Raw genomic sequence first — 14,172 nt, 5'->3', positions numbered from 1 at the left:
GAAACATTACTTAACATCCCATAAATGTCTGCTTGGTAGAAATTTCTGACAAGAAATGTCTTAACACCTGAAGGGAGCAAATTTCACCATTTAACTCCCCTGCAACAGGGATATGCTCATCCCAGATAAACTGCCATCTGTAAAGATTTTTATTTTTGTGCCCATCCTGGGGCTTGAACTCAGGGCCTGGAAATTCTCCCTGTTTTTTTTTTTGTTCAAGATTGGTGCCCTACCACGTGAGCCGTAGATCCTACTTCTGCCTTTTTTTGGTGGCTAACTAGAGATGAGTCTCACAGATTTTTTTTTAACATCTGTATTTGCTATCTTTTAAAGCACACTGTCTCACATATTTTTCTACCTGACTCCTCAGATCTCAGCCTCTGAGAAGCTAGGATTATAGGCGTGAGCCACTGGCATGTGGCAAAAAGTGGATAGTCTTGTGTCTGTAACCTGAGGTTTTTCTAAGGGTTAAATAGGATTAAAAAGTGTCAGATGGTCAGCACACTGCCTGCTTACCTGAAAACTGCTGCTGCAGAGTTAAAGCAAAGTGGAAAATTACAATGAATGGTTTATCTCAACGTTAACACAGAGCAGATGCGGCCCTTAAATTACCCCCTCTAAATGGAATTGTCTTCTGCACATCTATAAACAAAACCCAAGGAAGCAAACCAAATGGCTTTTGGTGCTAATAGTTTTGTGTCACTTTCTGGATGTAGCTTCAATGTTTATGTACTTCTTTTTTTTTGGGGGGGGGGGGTCTGGTCGTGGCATCTGAACTCTGGGCCTGGGTGCTGTCCCTCAGCTCTTCAGCTCAAGGCTAGCGCTCTACCACTTGAGCCACAGCACCACTTCCGGCTTTTTTCTTTTTGCTTATGTGGTGCTGAGGAATCGAACCCGGGGCCTCATGTATGCAAGGCAAGCGCTCTACCACTGAGCCACCTTCTCAGCCCCATTATGTACTTCTTTAAAAAAAGATCTTCAGGGCTGGGAAGGTGGCTGAGTCTCACAGACTTTTCTATCCAGGTTGGCTTCAAACCATGATTCTCAGATCTCAGCCTCCTAAGTACCTAGATACCAGCACCCAGCTCTATTGATCATTTTTTAAATTGTTATTAAAAAGATGATGTACAGAGTAGTTACACAAGTCAGATAATGAATACATTTATTGTTGAGACAGTGTTACCCCTTCTCTTGCTTTCTCCATTTTTCCCTCCCGACCCTAGCTATCAAGTTTTTAATTTTTATTGTGTAGTAGTAAGGATTGAATCAGGGCTCATGCATACTGAACGTGTATTCTATCACTGCACTCTAACCCCATATCAAAATAGGAATGTCCTCCATATCAAGAAATGCGGGGTGGAGGGAGCGTAGTTGTGGAGATGGGAGGGCAGGGATGGTAGGGGAAAAAGGAGGGGGCAACAATGTACTTATTACCTTGTACTTATTACCTTGCTCATGTAATTGTAACCTCTGTATGGTATTTTCACAATAAAAAAAAACTTATTGAAATTTTTTTTAAAAAGAAAGAAAGAAAAAAATGCACGAACCTGGCACCAGTGGCTCACACATGTAATCCTAGCTACCTCAGGAGACTGAAAACTGAGGATCACAGTTCAAAGCCAGCAGGGCAGAAAAGTCCCTGTGAGACTCTTACCTCCAACTGACCACTCCAAAACCCTAAGTGGAGCTGTGGCTCAAAGTGATAGAGCACTCCTTTGAGTAAAGGAACTCAGGGACAGCACCCAGGCCCTGAGTTCAAGCCCCATAACTAATAATAAACAAACATATCTGAATTACATGTATGACACAGAAGGCAACCGGCTGTCTCCATTTATCCACATTGTCTGCAGCTGTTTCTAGCACCCACGCTCCCCCTGCTGGTCATTAAGGGAACAAACCGTAGGGTGACTTGTTCTATCAAAGGGGTTCACAATTTGAAGTGGTGGGGTGGGGAGTCAGAAAACAAACCTTTAATCTGGAAATGAGTCACCTTGGCTCCCTTGTCTTCCTTCCTTTCCCTTTTTCTCAGGTCTATGAGTCCACAACAGACTTTCAACTCAAACCCCAAGATAAGAATTTCAATTAAATTTTAAAAACAAAACACACCCAAGTTTGCATAAGAAAACTTTTTTTAGAATAGTACATGGACAATTAAGCCCATAAAATGAAGGAAGCTTGAAAATCACATACCAGATTAGGGACTGGCTCTATGAATATATGAAGAATCCCAAGGCCTGTAATCCTAGCTAAGATCCTAGTTGAGATCTGAGGATGGGGTTCAAAGCTAGCCAGGGCAGGAAAGTCCATGAGACTTTTTTTTTCTTTGATCAGTTGTGGGGTTTGAACTCTGGGCCTGGGCGCTGACCCGGAGCTCTTCAGCTCCAGGCTAGTGCTCTACCACTTGAGCCACAGTGCCACTTCCCATTTTCTCGTGGTTCATTGGAGATAAGTGTCACAGACTTTCCTGCCTGGGCTGGCTTTGTACTGCAATCCTCAATCTCAGCATGAGGCCCTGGGTTTGATTCCTCAGCAGCACATAAGCAGAAAAAGCTGGAAATGGCGCTGTGGCTCAAGTGATAGAGCGCTAGCCTTGAGCTGAAGAGCTGAGGGACAGCGCCCAGGTCCAGAGTTCCAAAACCCAGGGCCAGCCAAAAAGAAGTTTTTCTGATGTGAAATGTTAAAAAATGTCTTTATTAGCACTTATTATTAAACATCAGCTTAAACCTATAGAAGATGGCCAATCACCCCAGAGAACCCACCCTCTCTCCTTCCCCCAGGATATTTGATCAGGACGTTTTTCAAGGACAGCCATGCTCTCTCCTCTCTTCCACACAAAGCCAAGCACAAAAGAATCAAAGCGAAGGGACCTCGTGGTCAGGGCCCTCACTGCCCAGGTCCTGAAAGGCTCTTGTTCATGAACTGTCTCTTCACAAAGCAAGTCCACCACTGCGGGGGGGGGGGGGGGGGGGGGGGGGGAGGGACAAAACAGACACCAAAGTCAAATCAATGCAATTTCAAGGGAAGGTCGGAACTCACAAGCATTTAGTGTTAGTCCAGAAGCTGTTATCAACTCGCCTAGACTCACGGGTGTGGTGTAAGATGTCTGATGAGCCTGAGGTTCCATCCCTAATGGCACCAAAACAAAAATCACCAAGCCAGGGGCTGGGAAGGTGGCTCAGTGGTAGAGTGCTTGCCTCGCATGCCTGAGGCCCTGGGTTCAATTCCTCAGCACCATATAAGCAAAAAGAAAAAAAGCCGGAAGTGGCGCTGTGGCTCAAGTGGTAGAGCACTAGCCTTGAGCTGAAGAGCTGAGGGACAGCTCCCAGGCCCAGAGTTCAGGCCCCACGACCGGACCCCAAAAAAAAAAAAAAATCACCAAGCCAGAAGCTAGTGGCTCACACCTGTAATCCTAGCTCCACTATTGGCACACAAACTACAACAAAACCCTCCAAGTACATAATAACAGTCCCTGTGGCTACTACTAGTCTGACCACGTACCCAAGATATCACACACTAAAAACCTATTATCTCGCGCTCTCCTACCTCATTTTTATTTATTTATTTATTTATTTTTTGGGTCCGGTCGTGGGGCCTGAACTCTGGGCCTGGGCGCTGTCCCTCAGCTCTTCAGCTCAAGGCTAGCGCTCTACCACTTGAGCCACAGCGCCACTTCCAGCTTTTTCTTTTTGCTTATGTGGTGCTGAGGAATCGAACCCAGGGCCTTGAGCATGCAAGGCAAGGGCTCTACCACTGAGCCACCTTCCCAGCCCCTCATTTTTATTTTTTTGCCAGTCCTTAGGCTTCAATTCAGGGCCTTGGCAATGTCTCTGAGCTTCTTTTACACAAGGCTAGCAATCTACTACTTGAGCCACAGCAGCCACGTCTGGCTCTTTCTGTGATAAATTGAAGATAAAGAGTCTACTGAGCTGAGTGCTGACATACCACACCTATAATCCTAGCTACTCAGGAGGTTGAGATATTAGAATTGAGGCTCAAAGCCAGCCAGGGCAGGAAAGTCCATGAGACTCTTATCTCTAAATAACCACCAGAAAACCAGAAGTGGAGGTGTGGCTCTATTACAGAGATCAAGCCCCATGACCAACAACAACAAAACAAGTCTCATGGAATTTCCTGCTCCGGCTGGGCTTCAAACCATGATCCTGAGATCTCACCCTCCAGAGCAACTAGGATTACAGGTGTGAGCTACGGTGCACAGCTCCCCTGCCTAATTTAAAATGGCCTCCTCAGACACACTTCATTGTTCAGTGCGCCCTGCTCCGAAGTCACCCTAGGTCAGCAATGCCGACCTTCAGAAACCCAAAGTCCTGGGACAGGCTCATTGTGGGTAATGAGGCACAAGATTGCCCAAGTTCATAGCGCGAAAGAGGAACCTCACCTTGCTGGGCTTATCGTTCTGGGGGTCAAACACTTTCTCACAGAGCCGCAGTCCCGTCTCTTGGCGGAGCTGCTGGAGGTAAGCCCGCATCACTTCTACAACAGAGGAACACGCTGCTTTGAGAATGGGCTGCACACGCACGGCGTCTACACACATCCACGCAGGAGACGGAAAGAGCAGGGTGCCAGGGGTTTCCCGTCTACATTATCTTTGGCTCAAAGGCTCTGAGGGTCTTGCTCGCTGGTAAGCACCCCTGGGAAAGCCCAGCACACGACTGGCCCACACGGTTCCCCCCAACAGTCTCCTTCCAGTCTGTGCCCCCACCCAGTGGCAGCGAGCACAGCGACCCCGCCCTCACCGTCCTCCTGTTTGGTCGCAGGCTTGGCGTAAATGGCGTTGAGGGGAAACCCAGGCTCGCCGGGGATGGGGAAGTTGGTGATTCCCAGCGTGTACATCTCCTTCTCGCCCTGGCTTCTGGAGTTGCACTGAAAACAAGACACCGTGTGAGAACTCAATCTCCAGGGCGAAGGATGGCAGCATTCAAGCTATAACTGTACTTCCGAACACAGCGTCCGAACCCTTGTGTAACCTGGAAAACCCCATGGTCAAGCAATGTTCAAATAAACAATACAATGGAATTGCAAGAGACCAATTACGGTGAAATACAGTAACAAACATTAAAAACAGAACTGATGACATATGTGGGGTTTCTTGATTTTTTTTGTCAGTCATAGGGCTTGAACTTGGGACCTGGGCGCTGTCCCTCGGCTCTTCAGCTCAAGGCGAGTGCTCTACCCCTTGAGCCACAGCGCCACTTCCGGTTTTCTGGTGGTTTATTGGAGATAAGAGTCTCACAGACTTTCCTGCCTGGGCTGGCTTCGAACTGCGATCCTCAGATCTCAGCCTCCTGAGTAGCTAGGATTACAGGCGTGAGCCACCGGTGCCCAGCTGAACTAAATCTTGAAATAGTAATGTGAGTCAACAAATTTTAAAACATCTCTAAGTCTAGAGCAAGGTGAAAACAATATGATTTCTGCATGAGGAAAAGCCAAGAATGGTTCTGAATAGCTCTGAACTACTGTCTACATTAAAGACCGAAGTAAATGTAGACTTTAAAGTGAAAAAAACAGATGTTAAGGGAGGGAAGGGATGGTAGGGGAAAACAAAGGAGGAGGTAAGTGTGCTCATTACTCATAACTGTAACCCCTCTGTACAGTATCTTTATAATAAAAATTATATACAAAACAGAAAAAGAAAAAAACAGATGCTGAGCCTTCCAACACCCTGTCCTTTCTTTCTTTCTTCATGTCAGTCAACTGTCCCATGAGGTCACAGAGGGAGCTGCGGTCCCAGCCATGGGACAAGAAGGCGGCTGGGCCGCAAAGTCCATGGGACTCTCATCTCCAATTCATCACCACAAAAGCCGAAGTGGAGCCCTGGCTCAAGTGGTAGAATGCTGGCCTTAAGTGAAAAAAACTCAAGGATAGCACCCAGGCCCCGAGTTCAAGCCCCAAGCCTGGCACACGCGTGTACACACGCGTGTACACACACACACACACACACACTCCATCCGGCACACGCGTGTACACACACACACATACACACTCCATCCGTCACACGTGTGTATACACACACACACACTCTTTCTCTCTCTCTCTCTCTCTCTCTCTCTCTCCATCCGGATTTCCAGGAGACCAAATTCGAAGTAAAGGAAACACTTCTCCTGGCACCAATGGTCTCCGACCAATCCCAGCAGCTTTCCCGACGTGTGTTCCTTGATGTTTAATTACCTTTTGGAGTTTCTTTAGACACTCAGAAATGTAGAGAGTTATATATATCAAGGTTCTATCAGCTTCATTCTGCAAGAGGAAAGGAAAAAAAACAGTCCTGGTGAACACAGGATTCATTCATCTGTTGCCTTTTGATTAGGTACTGGAACCACCCAGCCCAGCCCAGCCCAGCCCAGCCCAGCCCAGCCCAGCCCAGCCCTGCCCTGCCCAGCCCAGCCCTGCCCTGCCCTGCCCAGCCCTGCCCTGCCCAGCCCTATCCAGCCTTGCCCAGCCCAGCCCAGCCCTGCCCTGCCCTGCCCTGCCCTGCCCTGCCCAGCCCTGCCCTGCCCTATCCAGCCTTGCCCAGCCCAGCCCAGCCCAGCCCAGCCCAGCCCAGCCCTGCCCTGCCCTGCCCAGCCCTATCCAGCCCAGCCCAGCCCTGTCCTACCCAGCCTTGCCCAGCCCAGCCCAGCCCTGCCCTGCCCTGCCCTGCCCTGCCCAGCCTAGCCCAGTCCAGCCCAGCCCAGGGTCAGGGAGCACTGCCCACCATGCAATCCTCCCCAGCCTCCGCTAGCTGGCACCCCGGCTTCCCTGATGTTGTGCGGCTGTCCTGTGCCTGGGCCTCTCCCTGGGCAGCGGGAGAATGAAGAAAACTGCCTGGAAACCCAAGGCCTGCCGACCGGCTAGTAATAAAAAGCCCTTTGGCTAGATCCGCTCTTTACTCAACAGGAGGAGCAATTACTCCGCACCTGGGGTGCTCTGCAACAATGCTCCAAGTCTAACATCTAACGAAATCTAAAGGAAACGGAAGAGGACCTGGGACACCGGTCACATGAGAGGGCTGAGGAGCCTGCCCACAGGAGGAAGGCCAGTGGACACGACAAAGGAGGTGGTGCGACACCTGGCCCAAGTCCTCCACCCCTCAGGGTGCATCTAGCCCACAGATGAAGGTTCCAGATCCTGTTGGACTGCAGAAAGTCAGTCAGGCAATCCACAGTAGGTGTTCCATGCTCACGATTACAGGAAGACGGCCTTGCATTCGTTGTAGCTGCTCCTAGCAGGAAAACCTTTGCTTCCCCAGCTCCTCCTTTTATGACCCCCTCACGGGGCTGAGAGCAAAGGGGAGAAAAGGAGGCTCAGGGGAGGGCCGGGGTGCTGCCTCTACCCCTCAGACTTGTGCCACCAATGCATGGGATGAAATGCATACCCTGCATGTAGGGCTCCGGGGACTAGTCTTACCCTAGCACGGGATGGACTCATAGTAGGGCTCCATCGCTGTTGGACACATGAAAACCTATCTGGACCAGAAGTTGACAGGAAATAAATGGTGGCTCTGGTGGGCCACAAGGTCTCGGCCACAACTCTCTAGTAGCTGTTACAGAGAGAGAGCAGCTATAGACAATGTCATCAACAAATGTGTGGGGCTGTGTTCCAATAAAACTTTATTTACAAATGGAGACCATGACACATTTGGCCAACCTTTGGTAAAGACATCCAAGGGGAATGAAAAAAAACTAATACTTATGCAGTCTTAACATTTAGGCACTGTCTTATTCTGTTTTATTTATTCTGACTAAAGTGGATATTATCTCCATGTGAAAACAACAAAGTTAAATGGTTTTTTTCTTCTTCTTCTTTTTTTTTTTTTGTTAGTTGTAGGTGCTGAACTCTGGGTCTGGGCGCTGTCCCTCAGCTCTTCAGCTCAAGGCTAGCACCCTACCACTTGAGCCATAGTGCGACTTGCAGCTTTTTTCTGCTTATGTGGTGTTGAGGAATCGAACCCAGGGCCTCATGAATGTGAGGCAAGCACTCTACCAATGAGCCAACTTCCCAGCCAAAGTTAAATATTATAAGCTCTGTAACTTACTTTAATTTCATAGTTTTTGAAGAAGACATTGGCCTTAAAGTAATAGATGGCTTCATCCACGATGTCTGTGTCTTTTGCTGAGCAGGACATAAGGGAAGAGAAGAAAGGCAGACGTTAACCAAATGTAAATCCTGAACTCTACAAAAGCTATAAATAAAATCCACCCAGGACTGACTGTCAAGAGTTTAAGAGTTAGCTAAAATGAGGACACTGAAATATAGTCTTTGAAAACTACTTCTACGAAAAATAAGTTAGGCTGGGAATGTGGCTTAGTGGTAGAGTCCTTGCCTAGCATGCACGAAACCCTGGGTTTGATTCCTTAGTACCACATAAACAGAAAAAGCTGGAAGAGGCGTACTGACTTAAGTGGTAGAGTGCTAGCCTTGGCTCAGAGACAGTGCCTAGGCCCTAAGTTCAAGCCCCAGGACTGGCAAAAAAAAAAAAGTATGTGCTATATTTTCAGCTTGTTTTTGTAAAAATTATGCATGCTTATTAGAAAGGTTAGTTGAAATAAAAAAAATCGACCTGCACCTTAAATCAAGAAACTTTTTTTTTTGGGGGGGGGTGCGGGGGGAGAAGGTCAGTCATAGAGCTTAAACTTAGGGCCAGGGCACTGTCTCTGAGATTTTTCATTTAAGGCTAATGCCCTATCACTTTGAGCCACAGCTCCATTTTTGGTTTTCTGGTGGCTAACCTGGAGATGATTATCTCACAAATTTTCCTGTCCAACCTGGCTTCAAATTGTGATCCTTAGATCTCAGCCTTGTGAGTAGCTAGGATTACAGGCATGAGCCACCAGCGCCCAGCTAGAAACAATATTATCATTTAGTAATTCTCATTAAAGACCTCTTGATGCTTTTATAAAACAGACTGAGCTAGGTTAATTTTAATGAGTGTCTAAAAAAGAGGAAAAAATCGGAGCTGGGAAGGTGGCTTGGTTGAAGAGTGCTTGCTTGCCTTGCATGCATGAGGCCATGGGTTCGAGTCCTCAGCACCACATAAGCAGAAAAAGCCAGAAGTGGTGCTATGACTCAAGTGTTAGAGCGCTAGCCTTGAGCTGAAGAGCTAAGGGACAGTGTCCAGGCCCAGAGTTCAGGCCCCACAACCGACAAAAAAAAAAAGAGAGCCGGGCGCTGGTGGCTCACGCCTGTAATCCTAGCTACTCAGGAGGCTGAGATCTGAGGATCGCAGTTCAAAGCCAGACCGGGCAGGAGAGACCGTGAGACTCCTATCTCCAATAAACCACCAGAAAACCGGAAGTGGCGCTATAGCTCAAGTGGTAGAGCGCTCGCCTTGAGCTGAAGAGCTGAGGGACAGCACCAAGGCCCAGAGTTCAAGCCCCAAGACCGACAAAAAAAAAAAAGGAAAAAAATCTCTAAACGAATTCAATATAATTTTATGTGAACTGATATGCTGTAGTTTCAAGAGAACTCTTGGTCATTTAGGGACACATCAGGTTCAGATGTGTATCTTTTTTTGTGTGTGAAAACTCTGACTATACTTGAACAAGCTGTTCGGCAAGGCTGAGAAAACACAGAAACACTGCTTGACAAAGACAGATCTCATGGCACAAGTGCTCTGGCAAATTTTCGTTCGCTGTTTTGCATTTTTGTAAGGTCAAAATCCCAGGGTTTGATATCCGGCAGCTGGCTCCAGCACGCCAAGACAGTTATTTCTATTTCTTGTTCATGAAGGCCGTCCAGAGAGCTGGCCAGGCTGGGCTGGGCTGGGCTGGGCTGGGCCGGGCCAGGCCGTCCCTGTCACATAGCAGAAATGAAAAACCTGGAGCTCAGCTGCTTGTCTCTCTGCAGGTCAGCTGTCTTCAACTCCAGTTATTCACCCGCTGAAGAGTTCCATCCCACCCTTCTTCTGTGTTGCCTGCAATCCACTTTCTTAGAAAAGGAAGCATCCGCCAAGGATTCAAGTATTTATAAAACCCAGCCAGTTTCTCTAAACACGACGACAGGAGGCAAAGGATTCTGAACCCAGAAAAGTGCCTGGCATACACACAACACTGAAAGACGCTGGCTGGAGAGAAATCGCGTCCTGAGGAAGAGCCCCCAGGTCCCCCTGAACCCTCACGATGGTTTCTTAAGTCTCACTGTCTCAGGACTCCAGGAACAATACAAGACAGTACTGAGCTGCGAAGTGCCCTGATTTGATAACCCCATCTTGACAATAATGGCTCGTACTTACTCTCACGAGGGGCAGGTCCTTTGAACTGACTTCGGATAGGCAGCAGCGCCATGTTGCCAATGAGCTTGGTGTCTGGGTCCATGAGAGAAGAATGGTAGGCCTGTGGGCAAGCCAGAAAGAGCAGAAGCAGAAGAGAGACAGTAGGTATCACTGTGTCACACAACTACACAGCGTTCCTCCAAAAGAAAAAAAAAAAAAGCAACTTGCCCAAGATTAGCTAGAGGAAGGAGAGGGGGAAAGGAAGGTCACAGTGATCCAGAAGACCTGGCTATTAAGAGATCACAAAAACCAATGACTGGCCAGAAGCAGTAGCTCATCCCTGTAATCCCAGCCACTCAGGAAGTGGAGATTAGGAGGATTGCAACTGGAGGTCAGCCTGAACAAAAAGTTATCAAGACCTCATCTCAACCAACAGCTGAGCATGACAGCCTATACTTGCCATCCCAGCAGAAATAGGAGGATCATGATCCAGAGCCTAACAATGTGAGGTCTTTAGTTCAAACTTAAGTATCCACCCCTCCCTCCCATCCTCCCTCCCTCCCTCCCCCCCCCCCTCTCACACACACACACACACACACACACACACACACACATAAACTCAACAGTTAAATTTGGATTTTGCAATCTGGTTATTAAACATGTCCAGTATCAAAATTTTAAATTATAGGGCTGGGAAGTAGGCTCAGTGGTAGAGTGCTTGCCTTGTATGCATGAGGCTCTGGGTTTGATTCTTCAGCACTGCATGAACAGAAAAAGCCCAAAGTGGCACTTTGGCTCAAGGCTGTAATCTTAGCTACTCAAGAAGCTGAGATCAGAGGATCTCATTTCAAAAGTCTGAAAGACTCTTATCTCCAATTAACCACCACCAGAAAGCCAGAAGTGGGACTGTGGCTCAAGTGGTAGAGCACTGGCCTTGAGCTGAAGAGCTGAGGGACAGCGCCCAGACCCAGAGTTCAAGCCCCACCACTGACAAAAAAATTAAAAAATAAATAAAAATAAAGATAAGCCCACCAGGCACTGGTGGCTCATACCCATAATACTAACTACTCAAGAAGCTGAGGACTGAGGATCACAGTTCCAAACCAGACTGGGCTGAAAAGTCCCTGTGAGACTCTTATCTCCAACTGATTATCAGAAAACTGGAAGTGGAGACTAGGCTTGAGCAGAAGTGCTCAGGAACAGCACCCAGACCCTGAGTTCAAGTCTCACAATCAACAAAAAATAAATAAAAAATACTGACCACGTCTCAATTTTTCAAAACTGTATTTTTTTTTCAATTACAGGCATGAGCCACTGGTACCTGTATTCTATTTTTTACTAGGTTCTTAAAGTTAGTATTTTTTTTTTTGTTTTGGGGGGTTTTTTGGTAGTGAGGTTAGAACTCAAGGCCTTGTTCTTGCTCAGCTTGCTTGCTTGTTCATTTAGTTGGTGTTCTACCATTTGAGCCATACCTTCAGCTCTGCTTTTTGTTATTTTGGAGTCTATTGCACTTTCTGTCTAGGGTTTCTGTCTAGGCCTTGGATTGTGATCCTTTAGATCTTAGCCTCTGTGGAATAGCTAGGATTAAAGTCATGAGGCAGAACACCTGGCCTTAAGGTTATTTATGTGTTTTCTATCTTTACAGTGGAAACTCTCTCCAGTGGGAAAGGAGAAGTCATCGCTTCCAAACCCACATCTAGCGGGGGTGGGGAAAGGAAGAGGTTTCACCAGAGAAACAGGCAAAGATCACCTGAGTCAGGATACGTCCCCTCAAGCTACAACCAGATTCCAAGAATGAACTTTTCAGTTCTTCACTTCCTGGCTTTAACCAAGACATCACTTTTTCCCTTAGCTTGTTTTCAAATCTGTGGCAATATATACTGCCTTCAGTAGGTTAGGCACGAGCCAGATGAAGGGAAACACCATATTTATGAAAGCAATTTGTATGTTAATTGCTATTTCTGCTTTCTTTTTTTTTTTTTGTCAGTTGTGGGGCCTAGGCTGGCTTTGAACCATGATCCTCAGATCTCATCCTCCTGAACAGCTAGGATTATAGGCGTGAGCCACCAGTGCCTGGCTATTTTTTTTTTCTTTTTTTTGGGTCCAGTCGTGGGGCCTGAACTCTGGGCCTGGGCAATGTCCCTCAGCTCTTCAGCTCAAGGTGAGTGCTCTACCACTTGAGCCACAGTGCCACTTCTGGCTTTTTTTTTCTGCTTCTGTGGTGCTGAGGAATCGAACCCAGGGCCTCATGCATGCAAGGCCAGCGCTCTACCACTGAGTCACCTTCCCAGCCCCTGGCTAACTATTTCTGCTTTCTATAAGATGTCTGGCTTTTTGGTAGACAACATTCCCATTCACCAAAGACAACACCTCCAACCCAGCTTTTTTTTTTTTTTTTAACCAGTCCTCGGTCTTGAACTCAGGGCCTGGGCACTGTCCCTGAGCTTATTTTGCTCAGGCTAGCACTCTACCATTTGACCCCCAGTGCCACTTCCAGCTTTTTCTGTTTAATGTGGAACTCCAGGGCTAGGCATGCTAGGCGGGCACTCTACCACTAAACCCCATCTCCAGCCCCCAATCCACCTTTTTGCTGTTTATTTTGGAGATGAAATCGTTGCGTTGACTGGCTTCCCCTGCTGCTATCCTCAGATCTCAGCTTCCTGAGTAGCTAGGCTTCCAGGCATCAGCCACCAGATAGAATCTAAGCTCCCTAAGGGTAGCCTTTAGCTGGACACCGGTGGCTCAGGCTTGTAATCCTAGCTACTCAGGAAGGTGAGATCTAAGGAGGGTGGTTCAAAGCCAGCCTTATCAGGAAAGTCCGTGAAGCTACGATTTCCAATTAAACCACCAGAAAGCTCAAAGTGGAGCTGGGACTCAAATGGGGAGGGGGGACATGGGAAGGAATGGGAAGGGGAAACAAAGGAGGTAGCAACTATGCGTGATACGCAATGCACTCATTACCTTGCTCGTGTGTAACCCCTCTGTACGGTATTTTCACAATTTAAAAAAATGGTAGAGGGCTGGGAAAGTGGCTCAATGGTAGAGCGCTAGCCTTGAGCTGAAGAGCTGAGGGACAGCGCCCAGGCCCAGAGTTCAGGCCCCATGACCGGACCCCAAAAAAAAAAAAAAATGGTAGAGGACTAGCCTTGAGCAAGGGACGTACAGAGACAGTGCCAGACCGAGTTCAAGCCCCAGGCCGGGCACGGCGGGCGCGGGCGCGGGCGCGCGCACACAGGCCTCCTGTGCTGTGTGCTCAGCAGGCAGGAGATGCTCAGCGGCGTTCGTCACACACCGTCTGCCACCGAGCCACCGCTTCTTCCGCAGGCCAGGCGGAGACCCCGCCGCCCTGACCCCCACTGGGCGCACCGGGCGGAGGGGAAGCGCTGGCCGGGAAAGGGGAAGCTGGGCCCTGGGCTTGAGCTGCAAACGCAAACGCCTAGTTACGGCCTTCAGGGCTCCGGGGAGGCCCCGGGAGCCCGGCTGTCCCGGGGGGTCTGGGCAGGGGGAGAAAATGGCCGTGCAGAGGAGCAGGGAGCGGCGGGGCCGGCCGCCCCACTTCCCCAGCCCGGGCCACGGCCCCGCCCGGCGCCCCGGGCCGCCCCGACCCCCTCGGGTCCCTCTCCCCAGGCCGCCGCTTCCTCCCCGGCCTCGGCCCTCTTCCGCCTGCGCGCGCGCGCCCCCCGCCCTACTCCGGGCCCCGCCGCCTCCGCCCGCATCCCTGGCCCGAGTCCTCACCGGCATCTCCGCGGCACTCGGCTTTCGGAGCAGAAAAGGACCTGAATGGACCACCGCGCTTCCGGCCTGCAGGGCTGGGCGGAGAGGGCGGAAGTGAACCGGAAGGGGCGAGGCCAGGCAGAGGCGGAGCTTCCGGCCTGGCTGTCGCCGGCCTGGCCTAACAGAGCGCCAGGGGGCGCCAGCGCACTTAGCAGAGTCTCTGGGCGCTGCGCATGCGTAGTATGCACGCG

At 49.1% G+C, this 14,172-nt stretch overlaps 1 protein-coding gene across 1 annotated transcript; it reads right to left on the bottom strand.

Moving 5' to 3' along the window:
* Positions 1-2,670: 2,670 nt before the first annotated feature.
* LOC138826411 (actin-related protein 2/3 complex subunit 3) lies at positions 2,671-14,046 on the bottom strand. Its single transcript, XM_070021560.1, has 7 exons — positions 13,943-14,046; positions 10,229-10,328; positions 8,033-8,109; positions 6,187-6,255; positions 4,755-4,881; positions 4,397-4,491; positions 2,671-2,946 (listed from the first exon to the last, which is right to left on the bottom strand). The coding sequence occupies exons 1-7, from the start codon at positions 13,946-13,948 to the stop codon at positions 2,884-2,886; spliced, it is 537 nt and encodes a 178-aa protein (XP_069877661.1). The 5' UTR covers positions 13,949-14,046; the 3' UTR covers positions 2,671-2,883.
* Between the last annotated feature and the right edge of the window lie 126 nt (positions 14,047-14,172).

The sequence above is a fragment of the Dipodomys merriami genome, unplaced genomic scaffold (genome assembly GCF_024711535.1).
Source record: "Dipodomys merriami isolate MVZ:Mamm:240054 unplaced genomic scaffold, mDipMer1.0.p SCAF_142, whole genome shotgun sequence".
In the NCBI taxonomy this organism is placed as follows: domain Eukaryota; kingdom Metazoa; phylum Chordata; class Mammalia; order Rodentia; family Heteromyidae; genus Dipodomys; species Dipodomys merriami.
Note: the sequence above shows the minus strand (reverse complement) of the source record. Positions and strands in the feature narration are given on the sequence as shown.

Bases quoted from the DNA above. Each gene is read 5' to 3' on its own strand.
- LOC138826411 (XM_070021560.1), bottom strand. The intron at 8,110-10,228 runs GTAAGTACGAGC...TGTCCTGCTCAG, and splicing joins AGGACCTGCCCCTCGTGAGA to CAAAAGACACAGACATCGTG. The intron at 4,882-6,186 runs GTAATTAAACAT...TCTTGTTTTCAG, and splicing joins GTCTAAAGAAACTCCAAAAG to TGCAACTCCAGAAGCCAGGG.